General features: G+C 37.7%; 2 protein-coding genes and 2 pseudogenes across 2 annotated transcripts; 3 read left to right on the top strand and 1 right to left on the bottom strand.

The window, feature by feature from the left end:
* On the top strand, window positions 6311-9697 carry LOC18781868 (annotated as a pseudogene).
* Window positions 15470-15987, bottom strand: LOC18783391 (50S ribosomal protein L27, chloroplastic). Its single transcript, XM_007215091.2, has 2 exons — window positions 15685-15987; window positions 15470-15484 (listed from the first exon to the last, which is right to left on the bottom strand). The coding sequence occupies exons 1-2, from the start codon at window positions 15985-15987 to the stop codon at window positions 15470-15472; spliced, it is 318 nt and encodes a 105-aa protein (XP_007215153.2).
* LOC18781971 lies at window positions 17003-20116 on the top strand (annotated as a pseudogene).
* LOC109948142 lies at window positions 21907-23287 on the top strand. The gene is made up of 4 exons (XM_020560084.1): window positions 21907-22692; window positions 22777-22929; window positions 23023-23163; window positions 23264-23287. The coding sequence occupies exons 1-4, from the start codon at window positions 21907-21909 to the stop codon at window positions 23285-23287; spliced, it is 1104 nt and encodes a 367-aa protein (XP_020415673.1).

Here is a 23585-nt window from a genome sequence, read left to right as displayed (position 1 = left end):
AGGGTAGGAGTTTTTAGTGCAAGTGTCATAAACTAACCTAGAAGATATGAGGGAGATGAGTAGAAGAGTGATCAAGAAATTTGATACCAACAGAATCTAATATGTTATTTTATTTTAAGGGTAAATATCCTAAAACTAACCTAATATACTAAATATTATATATCATATATAATATACAAATAGAAGAGGTAAAAATAGAGTGGGGGCTTGGGACCACACTGGTCTATTGTTGGCTCCGCCCCTGATTAGTAATAGTTGATTCTGTTTCTATTGATTGATACATATTTGGTGTGAAATTTTGTAGGGGAATGTTAGCAACCTTCTCTCTAACCTTCTCTTTTGGACCTTCTCCCTTTTCCTCATGACATGTGTCACTTTCCTTACACTTAAATTTTGTTTTCCAAGCTAACCCTTATTAAATGTATTAATTTTTTTTACAATTTTCTTACCACCTTATTAAAAATAAATAATAAATAAAAAAAGTCAAATTATTTTTTTTGAAAAAAAAGTGTGTTTTTTTTTAGTGAGTTATAATCTGTATTCTTTGGAAAAACGAAAATCAGACTTATATATATATATATATATATATAAAAACCTATGTTTTTTCTTATTTAATTTTTTAATATGGTGGAAAAACAAAAATCAAATACATTTTTATATATAAAAACCTAATTTTTTTTTTCTTATTTAATATTTTTAATAAGGTGGAAAGAAAGTTGTTAAAATACTAGCTTGTTGTAATAATAATAATAATAATAATAATAATACATTTAATAAGGGTTAATTTGGAAAAGAAAAATGAGCTTGTGTGATGCATTGATGACATTGTTTTAAGTGTAAGGAAAGTGATACATGTCATGAGGAAAATGGAGAAGGTCCAAAAGAAAATATTAGAGAAAGGGTGCATTTTTGCTCACCACCTTAACCTTAGGTGTACCCTCACCACCCCTCCCAAAAGTTGACACATATCCATGGGTTTAACTATGGTTAATTTTTTTATTTTTTATTTATTTAATAACATTATTATGAGAGAGAAACAATACTTCAATAAGATTTTTCCTGATTTACCCTTATTAACCTAGCAAACTTTCCACTTTTCTAAATTAATTAACAACTACCCAAATAAATAATTGGCAATTGGCGTGCTTTAATATGAATATCAATTCACAAGTCCCCTTGTCATGAACATGAAAGCAGAACCTTGAGAACTTGATGGAATGGATAGTCAGGAATCCTAGGAGTCATGGAAGCTCTCCATAGCAACTCTGTATTGTTCATGTTGTGAAAAACCTTTTGATCCAGGAGGATCTACCAACAAAAATAAACATAATATAATATAATTATAATTTATTATATTATATTATATTATTAAGTTATTTAAAACCATAAAAACTAATGGTTTATAACGAATTGTTATAAACCATAAAAAGTTAATGGTTCAAATTAAGTAAGATTTTAGGCCATTCATTCTTTATGGCTTAAAATAATTTACTATTTTAGTTTAGTTAATTTTAGCAACCGAACCTTGTATAAATATGTAAGTTATTCATTGAAATAAGGAAGCAATTCTAAAAGGCAGAACTCAAAGCAGTTCCTTAGCTTCTTCCTTTTGTTTCTCTAATTGTCTTAAAATTCCTTTCGTTCCCTTATTCCTATAAACTAGGAATTCATAGTTCTATCGACTAGAAGTTTTGGATCAAGTGGTATCAGAGCACCAGATCCGAGTGGGTGACGGTGGTTTATGGTCTCAACTCGCAACCAACGCAAAGCTTCTGGAGAAGAACTTTTGGGTCCTTTGCTCGTACACCGAAAGCCAAGGTCCAAGAGAGGCAATATGACTGGAGAAAACAAACAAGATACATCTAATGATGGCGATCGCATCACTAAACTTGAGCAACAAGTTGAAAACTTGTCTGCATCAATCCTTAAACTCGTGGAGAGTTTGAAAACTGGAAAATCTTCACGTCCATCAACTTCATCCGAGCCTGATCAAAAGCTCAAGAAAAAGGTTGTTGAGGATAGCAAAGATGAAGACGACATAAAAGCTGATCCAACGAAAAAGGAAGCTGAATCAGGTGACAATAAAAATTCTATTGATACCTTAAAGATTGATTTTAAGGTTGACATCCCTATATATAAAGGAGATGTTGATCCTGAAAAGCTAGATAACTGGGTAGACACATTAGAAACTTATTTCACAGTTTATAAGTATTCTAATGTGCAAAAAATAAAATTTGCGAGTTTGAAACTTTCAAGCCATGCCCTTACATGGTGGAAGTCCTATCAGAGACGGTATGATGTCTCAAAATTGACTTGGAAGAACTTCAAGAAGCTTTTGAGAAAACAATTTTATCCAGTTGGCTATGAAGATGAAAGATGGTATAAATGGCAACACTTCAGACAAAGATTTGGACAACATGTACAAGAGTATACAACAGAGTTTCACAACCAAGCTATGGTTCTAGACATTGACGTCGATGACTACGACGTTTTCATGAAGTATACCGGAGGTCTTGCCGACTACATACGGAAAGAACTAAAATTGTTCACCGTAGACACCATTGAAGAAGCTACTATGAAGGCCATCGCCATTGAGGCGAAAAATAAAAGAACTGACAAGAAGGATGACAGATCAAAACTTGTCAACAAAACTGACTGGCAGAAAAAGGGGAAGCAGAGCAAGGAAGGTCAGACACAGAAGGTATACTGTGATCACTGTCAAACCAGTAGACATGCCAAAGACAAGTGCTGGATACTCCATCCTGAGTTACGGCCAAAGCGCGAGAAAAACAACCAGGGGAGAAATGACAGAAAAGCCACCTTAACTATACAACAAGCAGAAGAGCTTCCAGAATTGAAGCAACCTGATGTTACACTTACCCTTATGACAAGACCAGCAGATATTGAAGACACATACAACCGTGAAGAGTTGTTTCATGTGAATATTCAGGTGAAGCAAAGTGTTGTACAAGCTATCATTGACCCTGGAAGTCAGAAAAACCTGATTTCAGAGGCTTTAGTAAGAAAAGTGGGTTTAGAAACCACACCACATCCTAAGCCGTACCCGCTAGGATGGATTCAGAAAGATGTTGACTTACAGATCACGAAGCAATGTACCTTCAAATTTGCTATCACCAATTGATATATCGATGAGGTGACATGTGAGGTGGTTCCTTTGGATGTTTGCCAAGTCATATTAGGCAGTCCATATTTATGGGACCGAGATGCCATCCACTATCGGAGGCTTCGCAAGTATCGACTTGTGAAGGATGGGAAGGAGTTCCACATCAACGCTTGCAAGCCTCAAGCTACAAATAATTTGCTTACAGATAATTTGCTGACAGCTAACCAAGCCAAGAGGTTAGTCAATTCATGTGGGCGATTTGTTTTGTTGATGATTCGACCACAAGATCAAAGTTCTGGAGCTGTGACATTGTCTACATTGTCTTTATCTCCTACGCAATGCTCAGACATAGGAAAATTGCAGGAGAAGTTCAAGGACTTATTTCATGATGTGCAAGGTTTGCCACCACAGAGAGCTATAGAGCATGAGATCCAGTTGGTAGGAGATTCACCTCTACCAAACTTAGGTCTGTATCGTACTTCTTTGATGGAATCTGACGAGATCAAAAAGCAAATTCAGGGACTTCTTGAACAAGGAATCATCAAACCTAGCTGCTCCCCATGTGGTTCGCCAGTGTTACTTGTGCCTAAGAAAGACGGAGGCTGGCGTATGTGTGTTGATTATAGGGCACTCAACAAAATAACCATTAAGAATCGGTATCCATTGTCGAGGATTGATGACCTACTAGATCAACTACATGGTGCACACTACTTCACTAAGCTTGATCTCAAATCTGGCTATCACCAAGTCCGCATACATGAAGAAGATACTTGGAAGACTGCATTCAAAACAAAGCAGGGACTCTTCGAGTGGTTAGTCATGCCATTCGGGTTATGTAATGCTCCAGCTACCTTCATGCGATTGATGAATGAGGTACTCCGCCCTTTCATTGACGACTTCGTCATTGTATACTTAGATGACATTCTCATTTTTAGTGTCACATGGGAGGACCATCTTCATCATATTGCTCAAGTTTTGGAGGTTCTACGAACAAATCAATTATAATTAAATGGTAAGAAGTGTGAATTTGGGAAACAACACCTCGTATACCTGGGATTCATTGTTGGTGCAGGAGAACTGAAAATGGACCTAGAGAAAGTACATGTGATTTCTCAATGGCCTACACCCCGTTCAGTGATTGAAGTTCGGAGCTTTATAGGTGCATGTCAATATTTGCGAAAGTTTATTCGGCACTTTTCACAAATTGCAGCACCCTTACATTCACTTACAAAAGCCAATCAAAAGTTTGAATGGTCGAGAAACCATGAAGAATCTTTCCAATTGTTGAAACGAAAGATTACAGAGGCCCCAGTACTAGCATTACCGAATCTGCAGAAACCATTTGACGTAGAAGCAGATGCATCAAACTATGCAATGGGAGCCGTATTATTTCAGGATGGGAAACCAGTTGCATACCATTCTGAGATGTTTAGTGGACCGGTATTGAATTATCCAACTTATGACAAGGAGCTGTATGCAATGCATCAAGCAGTGAAGCATTGGAGAGCTTACTTGTTGGGAAAAAAAGTTGTAGTTCACTCAGATCATAAACCTCTTCAATTTTTAACTACACAGTCTAAGTTGCAGCATGCTCGCCATATGAAATGGATGTCTTACCTACAACAATTCAATATTGTGATAAAGTACAAGAAAGGAACAACTAATAAGTTGGCAGATATGTTATCTAGACCACCTACACCAGTTAGTTCCACATTGCTGGTGGCTATGCAAATCCAACCCATTGTTCCTTCTGAATATGCCAAAGGGTATGACACAGATACTGATTTCAACTCAGCATATGCCAAGCTACAACAAGGAAAGACTAGTGAGTTCCAATTGAAGGATGGACTAATGTACAAGGGAACACAATTGTGCATTCCAGAAGATGGCGACAGATTGCAGTGGATTCGTGAGGCTCATACTTCCAAAGTAGCAGGACATTTTGGAGTTGAGAAGACTTTATTGAATCTTCGTCGCTATGTGTATTGGCCAAAGATGCATCTCAATGTTTCACGATACATTCGAGGTTGTGTTCTATGCAACACATCAAAGCCTTCCAATAGAAAGTTAGGACTGTATCTTCCATTGCCAGTACCTAGCCGACCTTGGGAGAGTATCTCGATGGATTTCTTAGGTGGATTGCCTAAAACCAAGTCTGGAAATGACTACTTGTTTGTGGTGGTAGATCGTTTCAGTAAGATGGTGATTCTCATTCCATGCAAGAAGACCGTTACTGGAGAAGGAGCTGCTAAGTTATTTTTCCAACATGTTTGGAAGTATTTTGGCTTACCTACATCGATTATTTCTGATAGAGACAGTCGATTCTTAGGCCATTTCTGGAGGTCTTTATGGGAAATGATGGATACTAGATTGAAAAGAAGTACTGCATTTCATCCATATTGGAACAAAAGGTTCGTGAGACTCGACATGGAAAGTATGAGTATTTTCGTATTGGTAGTAAAGGGCAACTTCCCAGCAAATCGAAATGGTATATTCGAGACAAGGCAATACTAGAGTTTCCTCATCTCAATGTAGCTTGACCAGGAGCTCAAGCATCTTAGATGGGGGAGCCATGATCCAGGAGGATCTACCAACAAAAATAAACATAATATAATATAATTATAGTTTATTATATTATATTATATTATTAAGTTATTTAAAACCATAAAAACTAATGGTTTATAACGAATTGTTATAAACCATAAAAAGTTAATGGTTCAAATTAAGTAAGATTTTAGGCCATTCATTCTTTATGGCTTAAAATAATTTACTATTTTAGTTTAGTTAATTTTAGCAACCGAACCTTGTATAAATATGTAAGTTATTCATTGAAATAAGGAAGCAATTCAAAAAGGCAGAACTCAAAGCAGTTCCTTAGCTTCTTCCTTTTGTTTCTCTAATTGTCTTAAAATTCCTTTCGTTCCCTTATTCCTATAAACTAGGAATTCATAGTTCTATCGACTAGAAGTTTTGGATCACCTTTGGCGGCTTTATGTATTCCTTTAATCCTCGTATGTGAGGTTGGGCTGTGTGGCTCATATTGGAAGTTGATAATTTTAAAGCTATGGATTCCTGACTCCTAGGATTCATGACTATCCATTCCATCGAGTTCCCAAGGTTGCTTTCGTGTTCATGACAAGGGGACCTGTGAATTGATATTCATATTAAAGCACGCCAAATAAATAATTGATATTCATATTAGTACCAGAAAAACCTCTCACTGCAAACCAGACCTTGACTTCTTCTAGTGGAACCTTCGCATTAGGCTTCTTCAGTCCTCCAAATTCTACGAGATACTTCCTTGGTATATGGTACAACACAATTCCAAAGACAGAATCAATTGTATGGGTTGCTAACAGAGCATCCCCGCTTGATTCTCCGGGTGTTTTCGCGCTCAGCGCTGACGGGAATCTGGTTGTGTTAGATGGGTTACTAGAAAACTAGTTATCTGGTCATCTAATGCATCAGTACCTGCTTCTGCAATGAACGCCACAAGTGCTGAGCTCCTGGACAGTGGAAACCTTCAACTGAGACATGGAGAAGATACTTTGTGGCAGAGCTTCGATCATCCCTCTGATACATTGTTGCCTGGCATGAGGCTTTGCGCGAACAAAAGAACAGGCTATCAAACGCGTCTTTATCCTGGGCAGCAGTTGATGATCCACAACCCGGAAAGTTCACCTTAGGCTTTGATCCCAAAGTAGCGCCTGGCCAGGTTTTTATCTGGAAGGAAAATGCTCCATACTGGAGAAGTATTATCTGCATTGGCAAGAAAACACAAACAACTTTTGGCAATTTAAGTGGAAACTCCTATTTCCTTACTTACAACTTTGACATTGAGGAGGTTTATCTTAGTTATGGTGTGTCGGTGTCGGTTAGCTCAATAAAATTGATGGTCAAGTTGAACCCAACTGGGCAGATTGTGCTGCAGCAGTGGCGGGATTACAGTAGAACATGGTTTCCATATTGGACAGAGCCAGTTCATAAATGTGAATTTTATTCTCAATGCGGTCCTGATGGTGCCTGTGATATAAATAGCAATCCCCTCTCATCACAGTGCAAGTGTCTGAAAGGTTTTAGGACCAAATTTCACAAAAAATGGGCTATGGGGGATTGGCCCGGAGGCTGTGTTCGGGAAAAGGAATTGACTTGTGATAAAGAAGGGTTCTCAAATTTTGACAGGATGAAACTACCAGACCATTCTATTCAGTTAGGAAATAAGAGCATGAGTGAGTGTGAATCTGAATGCCATCAGAACTGCTCTTGCACAGCTTATGCTTATGTAAATATGACGGAAGAAAATACTGGGAGATGTTTGACATGGTTTGGTGACTTGATGGATCTTGTAGCGAATCACACTTCAGGGAAACTATTTATATTCGCCTTCATAGCTCAAATCAAGGTGCGTTAATTTGGTTTCTTTTGCTATTTTCTGCATAAATGTGTTCTTTGAATCCAGCAGTACTAAGACTCGTAGTTGAGACTCAGTCACTCACTGATTTCACAAGATTACATTGATTAGTCAAAAGAAAAACAAGCCACTTGCCAAAAAAAAAACAAAACAAGCCAGAGTTAGTTATTTTGGCTAGAAAGTGACCATTGTTTGAATCCTTCATTCCACAAGGTGGTTTTCTATTCTTTGCAGATGATAAGAGTCATGCTGATAATTTCTTGAAGCAACGGTCCAATGTAATTGCAATAGTCTCAGGAACAGCAGGATTTCTTACAATAACCTTTGGCTATTTCTTATGGAAGAAAACTTTGAGAAGTGAAGGTACGCGCGAGCACACATACACACAGTCTCTCTCTCTCTCTCTCTCTCTCTCTCTCTCTCTCACACACACACACACACACACACACACACACACACACACACACACACACACTCGTGGAGGGACACAGATTTTAGTATTCCAAACAAAGGATGCTCTAACGATGAGACTGAAACAGGGTCCATAGGAGGAAATATGAGTGAGACTACAAGTAATATTAGTGCTGGAGGTGGAACAAATGATACAGAACTACCACTCTTCAGTTTAAGGAGTATATTAGCTGCTACTAACAACTTCTCCGACGCTAATAAACTGGGAGAGGGAGGATTTGGCCTTGTTTATAAGGTGACACTTCCACTGTTTGCCCTATTTGAAAATATGATCTTTCTTTGTACTTTCTTTAAATAATAGTTTTCCTAATTAATTCTGATTGGTAAGGAGTTGGTTTTTTTAATTTTTTAATTTTTTTTTTGTGTGTGTGTGTGGTATTTTTCTTCCTCTACAGGGGATTTTGCCTGAAAATGAAGAAGTGGCCATAAAAAGGCTGTCGAAGAAGTCAGGGCAAGGGCATCAGGAGTTCATGAATGAGTTAAAGCTTATAGCCAAGCTCCAACATACCAATCTTGTTAGGCTCTTGGGTTGCTGTATTGAAGAGAAGGAGATGATATTGATCTATGAGTACATGCCCCATCGAAGTTTGGACAAACATCTGTTTGGTATGTGCTCACCATTTCTGAGATTAAATCTGTGATATTGTTGATTTCTGAGGCATCACATTGAATTGCCTTTCTGGTACAACGACATTGTTCCACCATTTAAAGAAAATCACTATACTAAACTCATTATTCCTCAATCAGATCCATCTGAAAATGCAAAATTGGATTGGGGTAACCGCTTTCGAATTATAGAAGGAATCGCTCAGGGCTACTTTATATCCACAAGTACTCTAGATTGAAAATTATTCACAGGGACCTAAAAGCAAGTAATGTTCTGTTGGATGGAACAATGAACCCCAAAATTTCAGACTTTGGGATGGCAAGGATTTTTGGGATAAATCAAATTGAAGCAAATACCAACAGGGTTGTTGGGGCATAGTAAGTATATGTATAGCACATGCTTTCATTCATGTATTAAAAACGATATGCAATCACTGGTCTTGCTCACTTCTCTACCACTAATTAATTCATGCAGTGGCTACATGTCACCTGAGTATGCACAATATGGCCATTTTTTGGAAAAATTGGATGTGTTTAGCTTTGGAGTGTTGCTTTTAGAGATTGTAAGTGGAAAGAAAAATGCTGCTTTTCATCGTTTTCAAAATTCACTGACTCTTGCTGGATGGGTAAGTGTTAGAAAATCTAGTTTATATTCCTTTTTGTTCTTAAGCCTTTCAAATTTGCAATTAACTGCTAGCTTCAAACACCAGTGAATGTTCATGCAAGATTAATGTGCTTTTATATATAATCTTAAACCATAGGCATGGGAGTTATGGAAAGAAGGCAGAAGAATGGAGGTGATTGATGAATCAGTAAGGGAAACATGCTCCCTTCATGAAGCCCTGAGGTGTATCCAAGTAGGGCTTTTGTGTGTTCAAGAAGCTCCAGCTGATCGCCCAACAATGTCTTCTGTAATTCTTATGCTGGCCAATGAAGCTACATCTCTTCCTCCCACCAAAGAACCTGCCTTTTCAACAAATAGGAATTCTAGTGCTGCTTCTGCTTCTTTTTTTTCCAACAATGCAGTCACCATTACTATGCCACAAGCTCGATAGAGGTTCGATAACGTTTTCTTTTCTCAACGCATTCGAAGTTATTATAAACGGAAAAATAAAAAACAGTGTGACAAGTATGACAATCAATTGCAGTGATGTTGGCTGGGCCAATTGGGGATCAGGAGAAAGTATATAGTGGCCGCCACAGGCGACTTTGGGGTGTGCAAGGGCGGTTCTGGCCCCAATTTTAAGGGGGCCCCCAATTTTTTTTCTTCTTCTTTTGTTTCACTATATATATTATTTTATTATTATGTATCATATATTTGTTCTAATTTAATATATGATATATCCACCTCTAAAAAGATATTATATCCACGGTTTCTTTTAAGTTGTTCTCGCATAATATATTAATACATTAAAATTACATATCATAAGAGCTCTTGTTCTATACTAAATCCACCGTGCATAGGTTTTTCTTTTGGTTAATTATAATTAATAATTTGATGAACCATGGGTTTTTTTATTTTATATTCCTTGTTAAATTATTTATTTGATAATCCTTTATAATATTTTAAAAAATAAATATTAATGAGTAGTTTTAAATTTGTTATCAATATATACGGACTAATTCTTTTTATATATTTTTGTTCCAGAGTTTGTTCTAGGAGGCTCTATCTGTACAGAGGCCCTGGTGGCCGCCTCATGTTGTCCCTACTGGATTTCTGTCACTACCGACATTTGGATTTAACAATTGATAAAATTAAGGTTCTTTAGAACACATGATGCTCATTTTAAATGGAGGAGATGCAATTATGGTGTGCACTTTAACTAGTTTTAGTGACAAATTATTGCTAGACACTTTTATTAGTTTAAGGCATGAACTTCCTTCTTCTTCCTGTCTCTCTGTATCTGAATGGGAGGTTCTTTCTTTGTATTGTCATTGTTCTCTTCTCTCGTTGTACCAACCAATACAACTTAGTACCAGGCAAATCTATCAGTGCAAACCAAAGTTTGACTTCTTCTAGTGGAACCTTTGCATTAGGCTTCTTCAGTCCTCAAAATTTTAAGAAGTTTTGTAAAGAGGAATGAGAAAGAAAAATAATTCATGACGGGCTGACATATAGTCAAATGTACCTAGGAAACAACTCTAGGCATTTGAGAAACATAACGCTATCTAGGAATCACCCTCTAGGTAGGATAAAGAGAAATAGACAATGTTGTAAAGAGGAATGAGAAAGAAAAATAATTCAAACAAGTGCATTTTTATTTATTTATAAATATAATTAAGATGAGGAATGGAAACAAAAGAAAATTCATCACATGAAAAGCAGAAACGGGTGCGTACAGAGAGAACATAAGGAATATTTGAAGGGAATAAAAGGGTTAAGGAAGGTTGCAGCACAACAGTAGAGGATAAGTGGTGAAACCAACTTGGGACACATAGAAAAGAAAACGAGAGCATGAGCAAGTTTGAATTTCAGAGCACTAAAGAAACAATAAGGTATGGGGAAGAAAACCACGGGAGAACAGAGAAATAATAAAGAAAAGATCATTACAAGGGGATAAAGGCCCATATAGATTAAAATAAAGAGGGATATTGACCCAAAAAACAATAATAAGAAGGCTTATTATCACAAAATGTCCCTAAGGTTTACGAAACTATCAGATTGCATCATTAATGTTTTTTTTTTTTTGTCATTTGTGGTCCTCAAAGTTAGTATTTGTGATCACAAATGGTCTTTGCCATTAGGTTCCACCAAAAACTCCGTTAGTTTGCTGACGTGGCGGCATATACATATATCACAAAACATCCCTGAGGTTCACACACCTTTCACAAATGGTTCCTACAAATTTTTTAAAATTTTTTTCATTCAAAATTCATAAAATTTTGGTTTTCTTTTTAAAATTATTTATAAATGAAAAAACCATTTATGGAAGGATTTTAATCTTGAGGACCATTTATGAATCCTAAAACCTTAGTTTTGTCATTTTTATATTTTATGAATTTTAAATTATTTTTTAAAAACTCCATTAGTTTGTTGATGTGGCATATACATGGAGCCCACATCTACAATAATATAGTCTCACATGTATTTAAAATATAATATATATTTTTAAACAATTTAAAATTCATAAAATTTTAAAAAGAAAACTAAAATTTTATGAATTTTAAATGAAAAAATTAAAAAAATTTGTAGGAACCATTTGTGATAGGTGCATGAACCTCAATAATGTTTTGTGATATATGCATATGCCACATCAGCAAACTAACGGAGTTTTTGACGGAACCTAACGGCAGGGACCATTTGTGATTACATATACTAACCTTGAAGACCACGAATGACAAAAAAAAAAAAACATTAAGGATGCAATCTGATATTTTCGTAAAACTTAGGGACGTTTTGTGATAATAAGCCTAATAAGAAATAAAGGAGGAAACCAAGTGAGACATAGAAAGGAAAGGAGAGTGTGGTCAAAACACATAGAGATAAAATCCTTTCAAAATAAAGATGGAAAAATGAGAAGGAAAAAAAAAAAGAAGGAGAAAAGGTAACACCCATCAAAAGGAGAAAGTAGTCAAGAGAGGGAGAGAGAACACAAGATGTGAGAGACAACCCATGAAAAGGAAAGGAAACTCAAGATGCCAGAAACAACCCATGACTGGGAGAGAGAAAACACAATTGAAAAGAAGAGAAGGGAATACCCCAGTAACATAAAAGAATTATAAAGAAAAAAAGACAATACCCCAGTAGCAGAGAAGAAGAAAGCAGCCCAAGAGAGCATTGAAGAAGACAGAGACTACCAGTAAAATCAAAGAAAGAGATTGGACTTAAGATGGGAGGAGAACATAGGTTAAGCAAAGATGGAGCGTGAGAGGTCAATACCAAGACAACAACACAGTGATAGGGCTTGACTGGCTGATACCAAGTCAGCAACAGAGAGGAAGAAACAGGGGCTGTGAAAGGGAACAGCAGCAGTGTAGCACGACAGAGAAGACTCAGTGATCATTGACGAAGCTCACGGAGGAAAGAGAGACGGCTCAGTGAATGATGACAAGCAACATCAACAAACAAGAGAAAAGTATGGAAACCACGACAGAGAAACCATAAAAAAAACATGAGACAGAAAAACCATGATTGCAAACTAAGATAAGGCTTGGCGAGCGTTGACAAGGCTCGCGGAGGGAACAGAGACAACTCGGTGAGAGAGACGGCATGACGGAGACAAAGAAGTGGAGAGAGATTTCAAGAGAAAGAGGGAAACCAACGATAGAGAGGTGTGGTCTCTGAGGGAAAACAAAGATCTGGCCATCATATCAAGAGATAGACATGGATGATGAATGGGACTTGAAATTGGTACTTAGGTGACGAGAGGTAACTTTTACGATACTTAAACAAAACGCAACAATCTTCACACACTTTAGACCTTGACCAAATACACTTATGACTAGTCAACTGCTAGTCATGAACAACCACAATCAAGAATACACACAGAGCATGCCACAATGTACCTGCAACCCTAGAAGATTACTAGTGCCAACCTAGGCACTCAGAAGGACCCGTCAATCTAGGCATCTCCTGTGCTATCAACAACTATAGTGAAAGTGTGTGAAATCATCATAATCAAGTAAACACCAAACAACAGATAATAATAACTAGTCAACTACAAGGACACAAACCCAGAATTCATATGATGACTCGTCAACCACCAAGAACACAAACCTAGAAAAACTACAGAGATGCAAATCAGAAATTGTTCCCCCAGAAACCTACAATTGGGAAAAACTGGGGGTCATCAACCCACCAGGCAATCCACTAAGTAGAAAAAGATTTTTACAAAGAAACACAAGCAAGCTCAAGAAAAACCTAGATTTATTTAAGAAGATGAGCTATACCTCCTTTGTGCAATCTTCTTCTATAACTTAGCAAAGCTTGAAGCTCAGTTCTTCATGGCATTGGCAGCTCCTTCTCCAACTTATTCATCCCATGGCACTAGCTTGCAAGCTCTAACTCTGACAGAAACCAAAATTTGGATTCAAAGGAGAATGACTAATTTCTTCAAGAAACCATACTCTTGAAGAAATCAATCTTGAATCTGACCTAGATATAAATGAGAGAGTGTTTTAAGTAGCTAGATGCAGATTCGTATTTCAAATGCAGTTTTTCAAAAAGAAATCAATTTGGAAAAACTCATAAATGAAAATAAGATGGTTCTCTCTTGAGGAAGAAGAAGAGAAAGATGGCAAGCAAAACTTTCCAAAACTTCCACACAAAAGAGACAGCAGCCAAAAGAGGAATTCTTTGGCATTTACACACAAAAATTCCCTAGGTCAAAATCGACACATGGCAGCAGAGAGAAAGGTGAATATGACAAAATAATTGGTTATCCAGCTAAAAATCCTACAGAGCAAGGATGACTAGTCATACGAGAAACAAATGACTAGTCATCATTTTATGAAATCAATTTAATGCAATGTGATGCAATGCACAATTTACCTTTGTCAATTTGCTTGAACCTCCATAGGATAGTTGTTAGTTAAGAACACCTAGAGAAGCTATTCTTAATCTAAACTTGAGCTTGATAAAAACAATAAAAATCTTATTACAAAATTGTCAAGGGAAGCCAAAAGAAAAACTCAAAATGCATACATTAACAGGACTAGGTATCTGGGGAGTGGAAGAGGCACTGGGCTGTGGAAGAGAGGAAAAAAAAGCATATTCATCTTTGAGAAGAGGAAAGGAAAAAGGACTATACAGAAACAAACACCCTTACGAATGAGAAGTGCCAACGACTAGCAATGTTGGCAACTATAGGATCGCTAATCGGCATTAGCCATTAGCTCTGATACCTTGTAGAAACTGATTTTCCCTTAGCCATTCATATGATAATTATACAAAATATATATACAAATCTATAGAGAACAATCTACAATTGCAGCAAGCCATTATCATAAACATAAATATGGAACTATGGTAATGTTAGTGATGGAAGTGGAAAGAATGACACAGAGCTAAAAACAACTTCTCTGAAGCTAATAAGCTGGGAGAGGAAGGGTTTGTCCCTGTTTATAAGGTTACAGTTTCAATGTACTACTGAGATATAAATCTAAGAGTTTCTTTCACACATTTCTTTATATGTAAGGAGGTTATTCTCTTTATGTGTGTGGGATCCTTCCACTATAGGGGATTTTGCCTGAAAATCAAGAAGTGGCCATAAAAAGGCTGTCAAAGAAGTCAGGGCAAGGACATCAAGAGTTCATGAAAGAATGAAAGCTCATAGCCAAACTCCAATACACCAATCTTGTTAGGCTCTTGGGTTTCTGTATTGAAGAGGAGGAACTGATCTTGATCTATGAGTTCATGCCCAATTGAAGTTTGGAAAAAAAATTTGTTTGGTATGTTCTCAGCACTTCTTAGATTATTGGGTAAATTACTCAAATGGTCCTCAAACTTGTACTCGATTTACATTTTGGTTCCTAAATCGCCCACTTGTACTCGATTTATTAGTCCAAATGGTATATAAACTCTATTTTAATCGCCCACTTGATCCAACCGTTACATTCTGTCAATGTTGCTGTTAAATGTGAGGGCAAATTGGTCATTTCGTACGTTAAAAATAAATAAATACTAAAAAATAAATAAAAACTCTCCCTCTCTATGTCTCTCTGTCTCTCTGTCTCTCTCTCCCCATTCCCCCATGGCCACCACCCTCAAGCTCCAACCTCCAAACCCATCCCACAACCACTCTCCACCCAAACCCATCCAACAACCATCCTCCATGCCAGGCCCCTCTATTTCTGAGAACTTCCAGAATCCTTAATAATTCAACACACTAGATTTATTAAACATGCATCTCTATAATCTAAAGCTTCACGCACTGAGGTACCAAAATTCGAGTTCAACACAAATCATTTTATGGTAAAAATGGTTTCAATTTATTTATGCCACTCTTCAATGTTGAGCCAATAGCACACAAACTTTGGGCTCAAAATCAGTACAAATTTAACCCCTAATATAAGATTCATTATACAAAATTAACAACATTTTGGTTTGGTTTGGGTGTAATTGAGTGTGTACCTTGGTGCCACGCTGGCGTACAATAATGGAGCCAGCCTTAGCAGCCTGGTCACCCAAAATCTTGATGCCAAGCCTTTGGCCTGGGGAATCGCCACCGTTCTTGGTACTCCCAGCTCCTTTCTTGTGCGCGTTTTGAATATTCAAGTCCAATCTTTGGGGGTTTGACACTAATGACAGCTTGGGACCCACTTGCAACGAACCCAAATCGCCCCTGAAGAAGGAGGACGATGATGAGATTGAGCTTGAGCTTGAGCCCGAGCGCAGAGAAAGCCCTCTGAATGCACCGACTAGGTTGAAACTCATAGATGCAGCTTGCCAGGCTCAAGAAATGGGTCTTTGTTTACTAGTGGTGGGGATGAGGGAGAGGGGATTGGAGGAGGGGTTTACTCATATGGGATTAATAATGGGAGGCAATTTGAAAATGGGATGTTGGAGTTCTCCAGAGAAATGGGTTCTACTGCAAGAGGAAGAGACATCGAAGGGACCAAACACTTTTTTTTTTTTTTTAACTCTTTTTCTTCAATTATTTTCTAGTTTTGTATTTATCTTAACCCTATTTTATTTGTTAATTATGAAAAGTCGTATTTGCCCCTAAAATTTGGTTACATTTAACAGAAAATGTAACGATTGGATCAAATGGGCGATTAAAATAGAGTTTATGTACCATTTGGACTAATAATTTAATTTAGGGACCAAAATGTAAATCGAGTACAAGTTTGAGGACCATTTGAGTAATTTATCCTAGATTATTTCTTTTGTTGAATGTGGCCTTTGTCTAGAAAGTTCTTCAACTATCTTAGTGATTTTCCTAGTCTCCTAAATATCCCTTTTCTAGCAACGTTCTCTCCAAAAACATTTCAACACAAGACAGAAGATGTCTGCCTCTTTACGTTGAAGTGTCTAATAAGTATGCCTGCATGAGCCAGCAACTCCTGGCTTTTACATTGAAATGGAACATGTTGTTTCTGTTACCAAAGATTCACGCAACATATATAATCAGGATTAATTTGCCTCTATCTTTTCACATTTGAATTATGATACGTCAGTGTCCCCTCTGAGTGTTAGTTTGGTTGGTGCTTGTTGTGCTCCTATAGTGCAAGGTGATCATACTAGTAGTAAATGGTGGCCGCCTCAACTCATCTAAACTTTATAATTGATGAATTTCAGGTTCTTAGACCACATGATCATCATGCTCATTTAAAATGGAGAAGATGAAATTATGGTTTGAAGCAAATTATTATCAGCTAGTAGTAGCCACCTTAGTTTATTAGTTTGAGGCATGAAAGTTCTTCCTCTTCTTCTGTCTCTGTGTCTCTGAATGGAGTGGTTGTTTCTCTGCCTTGTTACATTACTCTCATCTCTTTGTACCAGCCAAGACAATTTAGTACCAGGAAAATATATCACTGAGAACCAGACCTTGACTTGTACCACAGGAACATTCGCATTAGGCTTTTTCAGACCTGAAAATTCCACCAAATACTTCCTTGGTATATGGTACAACACAATCCCAGATACACCAGTAGTATGGGTTGCCAACAGAGAATCCCCACTTGATTCTCCGGGTGTTTTTGTGTTCGGTGGTGATGGAAATCTGGTGGTGTTAGATGGGATGACTAGAAAAGTTATCTGGTCATCTAATGCGTCAGTACCTGCTTCTGCAATATATGCCACAACTGGTTTACTAATGGATAGTGGAAACCTTGAGCTGAAATATAAAGGAAACATTTTGTGGCAGAGCTTTGATCATCCATTCGACACGATGTTGCCTGGCATGAAGCTTAGCGTGAACAAAAGAACAGGCAAACAAAGGCTGCTTACATCATGGTCAGCACTTGGTGATCCACAACCAGGAAAGTTCACTGCAGGCATTGATCCTAAAGTCCCCAGACAGATAATTACCTGGAAGGAAAATGATACATATTGGAGAAGTGCTGTCTACTTCGGCAAGGATGCAAAAACATACTTCAGAAATCCAAGTGGAACCTTCTTTTTCATTGCTCACAACATTGATATTAATGAGATTTATTTTAGTTATGGTGTCTCAGATAACTCAGTGAAATTGAGGTCTGTTTTGAATCCAAATGGGATGCTTGTACTGCTACTGTGGCAGTGGAAGGATGACACTAGTACATGGCGTCAAGTGTGGGGGGGACTGAGAATAAATGTGATTTTTATGCTCGATGCGGTCCAGATGGTGCTTGTGATAAAAATAGCAATCCCCTCTCATCACAGTGCAAGTGTTTGAAAGGTTTTAGGATCAAATTTCACAAACAATGGGCTATGAGGGATTGGCCCGGATGCTGTGTTCGGGAAAAGGCATTGACATGTGATAAAGGAGAAGGGTTCTCAAAATTTGAAAGGATGAAACTACCAGATCATTCTATTCTGTTAGGAAATAAGAGTACAAAAGAGTGTGAATCTGAATGTCTTAAGAACTGCTCTTGCACAGCTTATGCTTATTCAAATGTGACAGAAGGAACTACTACAAGTTGTTTGGCATGGTTCGGTGACCTGATGGATCTTGTAGAGAATCATGGTCTGGGGCAAACTATTTATATTCGTGTTCATCGCTCCGATCAAGGTATGTTAAATCGATGTGTCGACTAAAATCCTTTAAAGTAAATAGTAGTTAGCCAGAAAATGATCTTTTACTTCTTTGCAGATGGTAAGGGTCATGGTGATAAGAGGACCCTTGTAATTGCTATAGTCTCAGCAACAGCAGGATTGGTTACAATAATATTTGGCTATTTCTTATGGAAGAAAACTCTGAGAGAAGACGGTACCACTACTACTACTACTACAACTAGTAACTATTACTCTCTCTAAGATTCTGGAAATCCAAACAAATGATGCTCTAACAATGATACTGAAACAGGGAGGATAGGAGGAAGAATGAGCCAGACATTGAGTAATATTAGTGCTGGAGGTGGAAACAATGACACAGAGCTACCACATTTCGACTTGCGGAGTATATTAGCTGCGACAGACAATTTCTCTGAAGCTAATAAACTGGGAGAGGGAGGATTTGGCCCTGTTTATAAGGTAACATTTCAACTGTATGCTCTAAATGTTAGGTATCTTTCATGAGAATGATAATTTCTTTTGTAAGGAGTGGTTCTCCTCGTATTGGATTTTTCTTCCACTACAGGGGACTCTGCTTGAAAATCAAGACGTAGCCATAAAAAGGCTGTCAAAGAAGTCAGGGCAAGGACATCAGGAGTTTATGAATGAGTTGAAGCTTATAGCCAAGCTCCAACATACCAATCTGGTTAAACTCTTGGGTTGCTGTATTGAAGATGAGGAAATGATCTTGATCTATGAGTTCATGCCCAATCGAAGTTTGGACAAAATTTTGTTTGGTACATATGTTGATCACTTTTAAGATTCTTTGATATTGTTGATTTCTGGGACATCAAATTTCTTTGCCTTTTTCCATTGCAGTCAAACAATATTGTTCCAAAATTTAAGGAAAAACACTAAACTCATTCTTCCTCATGGTTTGTGCAATCAGAACCATCTGAAAATACAAAATTGGATTGGGGCAAACGCTTTCGAATTATAGAAGGTGTTGCTCAGGGACTACTTTATATCCACAAGTACTCTAGATTGAAAATCATTCACAGGGACCTAAAAGCAAGTAATGTTCTGTTGGATGGAACAATGAACCCCAAGATCTCAGATTTTGGGATGGCAAGGATTTTCGAGATAAACGAAATCGAAGCAAATACTAAAAGGGTTGTTGGGACGTAGTAAGTATATCTATATAGTATTTGGTTCTCATTCATGTTCCAAACCTTATGCGATTAATCACTGTTATTGTTTCTAACTTCTCTACCATTATTAATTCATGCAGCGGCTATATGTCACCCGAGTATGCCCTCTTTGGCCATTTTTCAGAGAAATTGAATGTATTTAGCTTTGGGGTGTTGCTTTTAGAGATTGTAAGTGGAAAGAGGAATGCTGCCTTTTATAGTGTTGAACATTCACGAACTCTTGCTGGTTGGGTAAGTGCGGAGAATTCTAGTTTTTGTTTTTAAGCCTGAAGCAAATTTGCAATTAAACTAAGCTAATGATCATGCAAGAAGATTAATGGGTTCATAAAAAAATGTTTAAATCTTAGGCTTGGGAGCTATGGAAAGAAGGTAGAGGAATGGAGATGATAGATGCATCAGTAAGGGAGACATACCAGCCTCATGAAGCTTTAAGGTTTATCCATGTAGGGCTTCTGTGTGTTGAAGAAGCTCCAGCTGATCGACCAACAATGTCTTCTGTGATTCATATGCTGCAGAGCAATGAAGCTTCATCGCTTCCACCCACAAAAGAACCTGCTTTTTCAAGGCATAGGAATTCCAGTGCCGTTGGGTCTTCTTCTCAAACATCTGCAACTTTCTCCAACAATGTGGTCACCATTAGTATGCCAGAAGGTCGATAGCTTCAACACAGTTAAAGTCGGAGAAATAAAACGTACAAAGAAAAACACAGACAGAGTTCAAGAATTCTATTGAGTTAATTGGGCTTCACAATTTTTATGCCCAGATACTGTTACCGCTGCCGCCAAGACTATAATGAGTGGAAAGTTATAAGGGGTTCACTTTATAGCCATCAGATTAATCCAAGGGCTGGGGAGAATTGAGTTAAAGTTTCACAATTGGGTAGGTAAGGAACCCAAACCCGAATTGAATATCCAGCACGTCCAAAAAGAAGAAGAAGAGGGAAACACGTCCGAAAAAGAAGAAGAAGAGGCAAGTTCGAAGTTTGAACAGAAAGAACTCATCTCTCTAAAACACAGAGGTCTGAGATACCCAATGAAGGCAACGGCTAACGACAGTTGAAGGCAACGATTCGCCACTCCGTTCTCCAGACCCCGAGAAAGTATTTATTTGGAGTAGAAGGGGCAAAGGTATGGATTCCAAATCAGTGAAGAGGCGAAGCAGTGGAAGGGGAAGGGGAGAAGCTGTATTCGTTGGAAGTGGTAGGTTCCATTTGTGGAGCAAAGAAACAGAAAGACCCCACACAGACACCTTGCAATAACCAACATTTGGTGAGTAATTTATGGAATTTGAGTTTAGGGTTAGAGTAATGGTTTTCCCCAATTTGTACCATAAATTTTGTTGGATTTGGCATCTCTTCGTTGTGCTTCAGTTGCATGTTAATTTTTGCTTAGGTATATGTTAAAAAAAGAATGAAAATCAAGTCAATAACAAGTGAATAACATGTCAATAATGATATGAATAAGATAATGGTGTTGAATTGGAGGAGGCCCTCAAAACCTTTCACATTTGAAGCAGTGCATAGTGCAGATTAAGAAGAGGCGCTAGAATATATATATATATATATTTTATGAAGTAAATATGATTTCCTTTGTTACTAAATTTGCCTGAGAAACATTTGAACAGATAATAATAAACTCATGAATAGAACTGCAAAGCATTTGATGAGTAATGTAAGGAATTTGAGTTTAGGGTTAGAGTAATGGTTTTCCCCAATTTGTACCATCAATGTTGTTGGATTTGGCATCTCTTATTTGTGCTTCAATTGCATGTTAATTTTTGCTTGGGTATATGTTAAAAAACGAATGAAAATAAAGTCAATCACATGTCAATAACATCTCAAAACCTTCCACATTTGAAGCAGTGCAGAGTGAAGAGTACCTCTCTGACACTAGAATTTATATATTTTGTGAAATAAATATTATTTCATTTGTTACTAAATTTGCCTATGAGAAATGAGAACAGATAATAATAAACTCATGAATAAAAGTGCAAAGCATTTGAAATGAAGGTTGATCTATGACGATTGTGGGTGACTGAAGAAAAAGGTAGAAAGAAAGAAGGATGTGGCAATTGCTTAGCAAGCAGATAGCAGAGTACATGCTTTGCTTTGCTTCCTTCCACTATATTTCTTATTTATTTATTTTGGGTTGTGTATGAGATGACAATAATTGTCATGTGTGTGAAGTGCAGAACTTGCCTACATTGCACTCACACGAGTATGGATCCATAAATAAAACACGTGAAATTGTTTGTAATTCACATAATCATTGCATTAACAGGTATTTGCACAAAAATTGTCATATTGCTTTGATGATGTTAAAGCCTGTGATGAGTAATCCATATGCTCATGTACTTTGTAAAAGTTGTAATGTGCCTGGTTGACTAGTTGTGATTGTGCAAATACGTGGTAGTATATATGTTCACGTTATTTCACATTGTATTTGAGGAAATGGGATCCAACGTGGAGCTGGTATGGCCAGAGGCAGAGGTATATTCGTCACGGGTGAACAACTGCTCACATGCAAATTCATCTCTAGCTGCAATTCGAGCGAAGTTGAGTGCGGAACAATTAGAACAATTCAAGACATCATGCTTTGGCCATCTTCTGAATATAGATAAGATTCAGTTTAGCGGACAGATTGTGCATGGGGTTGTGTTGCGTAGAGTAGCGGGGCAGGGTGTGAAAGACTTGGATGGACTGAGTTTCTTATTAGGGTGTGACGTTGCTCAGTTCACTCGTCAGGATTTCTGTTTGATCACAGGGCTTCGTTTTGGGGAAGTGCCTGAAGTTTCCAGTGGAGAGAGTAATGAAATCAGACTTCAGAAAAGATATTTTATAGACGAAGGAATTATATGCAATGCTTTAGAAGAAGCATTTGTGAGGTGCACAGAGGAAGATGACATCTACAAGCTAGCTCTTGTTTACTTTGCTGAGTTAGTGGTTTTGGGAAGGGACAAACATTTGAACATCAATCTAAATTACCTGACCCTTGTAGAGGACTTGGATGCGTTCAACAGGTATCCGTGGGGTTCGGTGTCCTTTGACAAAACCCAAGACAGTCTATTTTCTGCACCAACAAAGTATGTGAAAAGCTTGGAAAATGAAGAGGGAAGAGGGAAGGGGAAAAGTAAGGTAACGGGAACAAGCCGGAGAAATGAGAAGGGCAAGAAGGATAAGCATGGTGAAGCGCAAAGGAGTGGCTGGAGTTTTAAAGGTTTCACGTATGCTTTCCAGGTACATGGTAATAATGTTCATGTCAGTTATGTTTTGTTTTTCTTTAAAACATAAATAATGACTTTTGTCCTGTGAATTGTGTAGATTTGGGTATATGAATTAATTCCTAGAATGGCGGACCTGAATTACTGCAAGGTTGTTGATCCGACCGCTGTCCCGCGTATTTTGCGATGGAGAACTACTACGTCTGTTCCAGAGATGAGAAAGTTGAACAATTATTTTTTCCAGAGCAAAGAGGTTTGGTTTGCAGCCCTTAGAACTATTGATAAGATTGAATGAAATTATGAAGTAGAATGATTTAGTATGACTCTTGTCTGTATTCTGAAACAGTCAGTTCAGTTGCGGGCGCTATGTCCAAGTGAAGAGGAAATGAGACAGCCATATTGGAGTTGGCCACAGGATCGCCCTGCTGTTGTCTCGGCAGAGTCAATTCCTTCTTCATGTGGTGATCTTGATGAGTTGAACAAGGTGGTAAGCTTGTTGAGGTCTGAGTTGTTTCAAGTAAAGTGGGAAAAAGACGTCCTTCACTTAAAGGTCATACGGATGGAAAAACTGTTGGACCAATGTTTAGGTCCTCAGTTTGAGCAGGAAGTAAGGAGGGACCTAGCTTTACTGAAACAGAGGACGAATCGTTGTGTCGTCTCACATCTATTTAAGGGATATGGGGAAATGGATGACATTCAATGGGATGAAGGGCCAAGTAACAGAAATGAGGGAGAGGAAAAAGAAGATGAAGGGATTGAAGGGGGTGAAGGGCCAAATAATAGAAATGAGGGAGCACATAAGGAAGAGGAGGGGATTGACGGAGAGGAAAAGGAAGAGGATGGGATTGAAGGAGGTGAAGGGCCAAGTAATAGAAATGAGGGAGAGGAAAAGGAAGAGGAGGGGATTGA

The sequence above is a fragment of the Prunus persica genome, chromosome G3, assembly GCF_000346465.2.
Source record: "Prunus persica cultivar Lovell chromosome G3, Prunus_persica_NCBIv2, whole genome shotgun sequence".
In the NCBI taxonomy this organism is placed as follows: domain Eukaryota; kingdom Viridiplantae; phylum Streptophyta; class Magnoliopsida; order Rosales; family Rosaceae; genus Prunus; species Prunus persica.
Note: the sequence above shows the minus strand (reverse complement) of the source record. Positions and strands in the feature narration are given on the sequence as shown.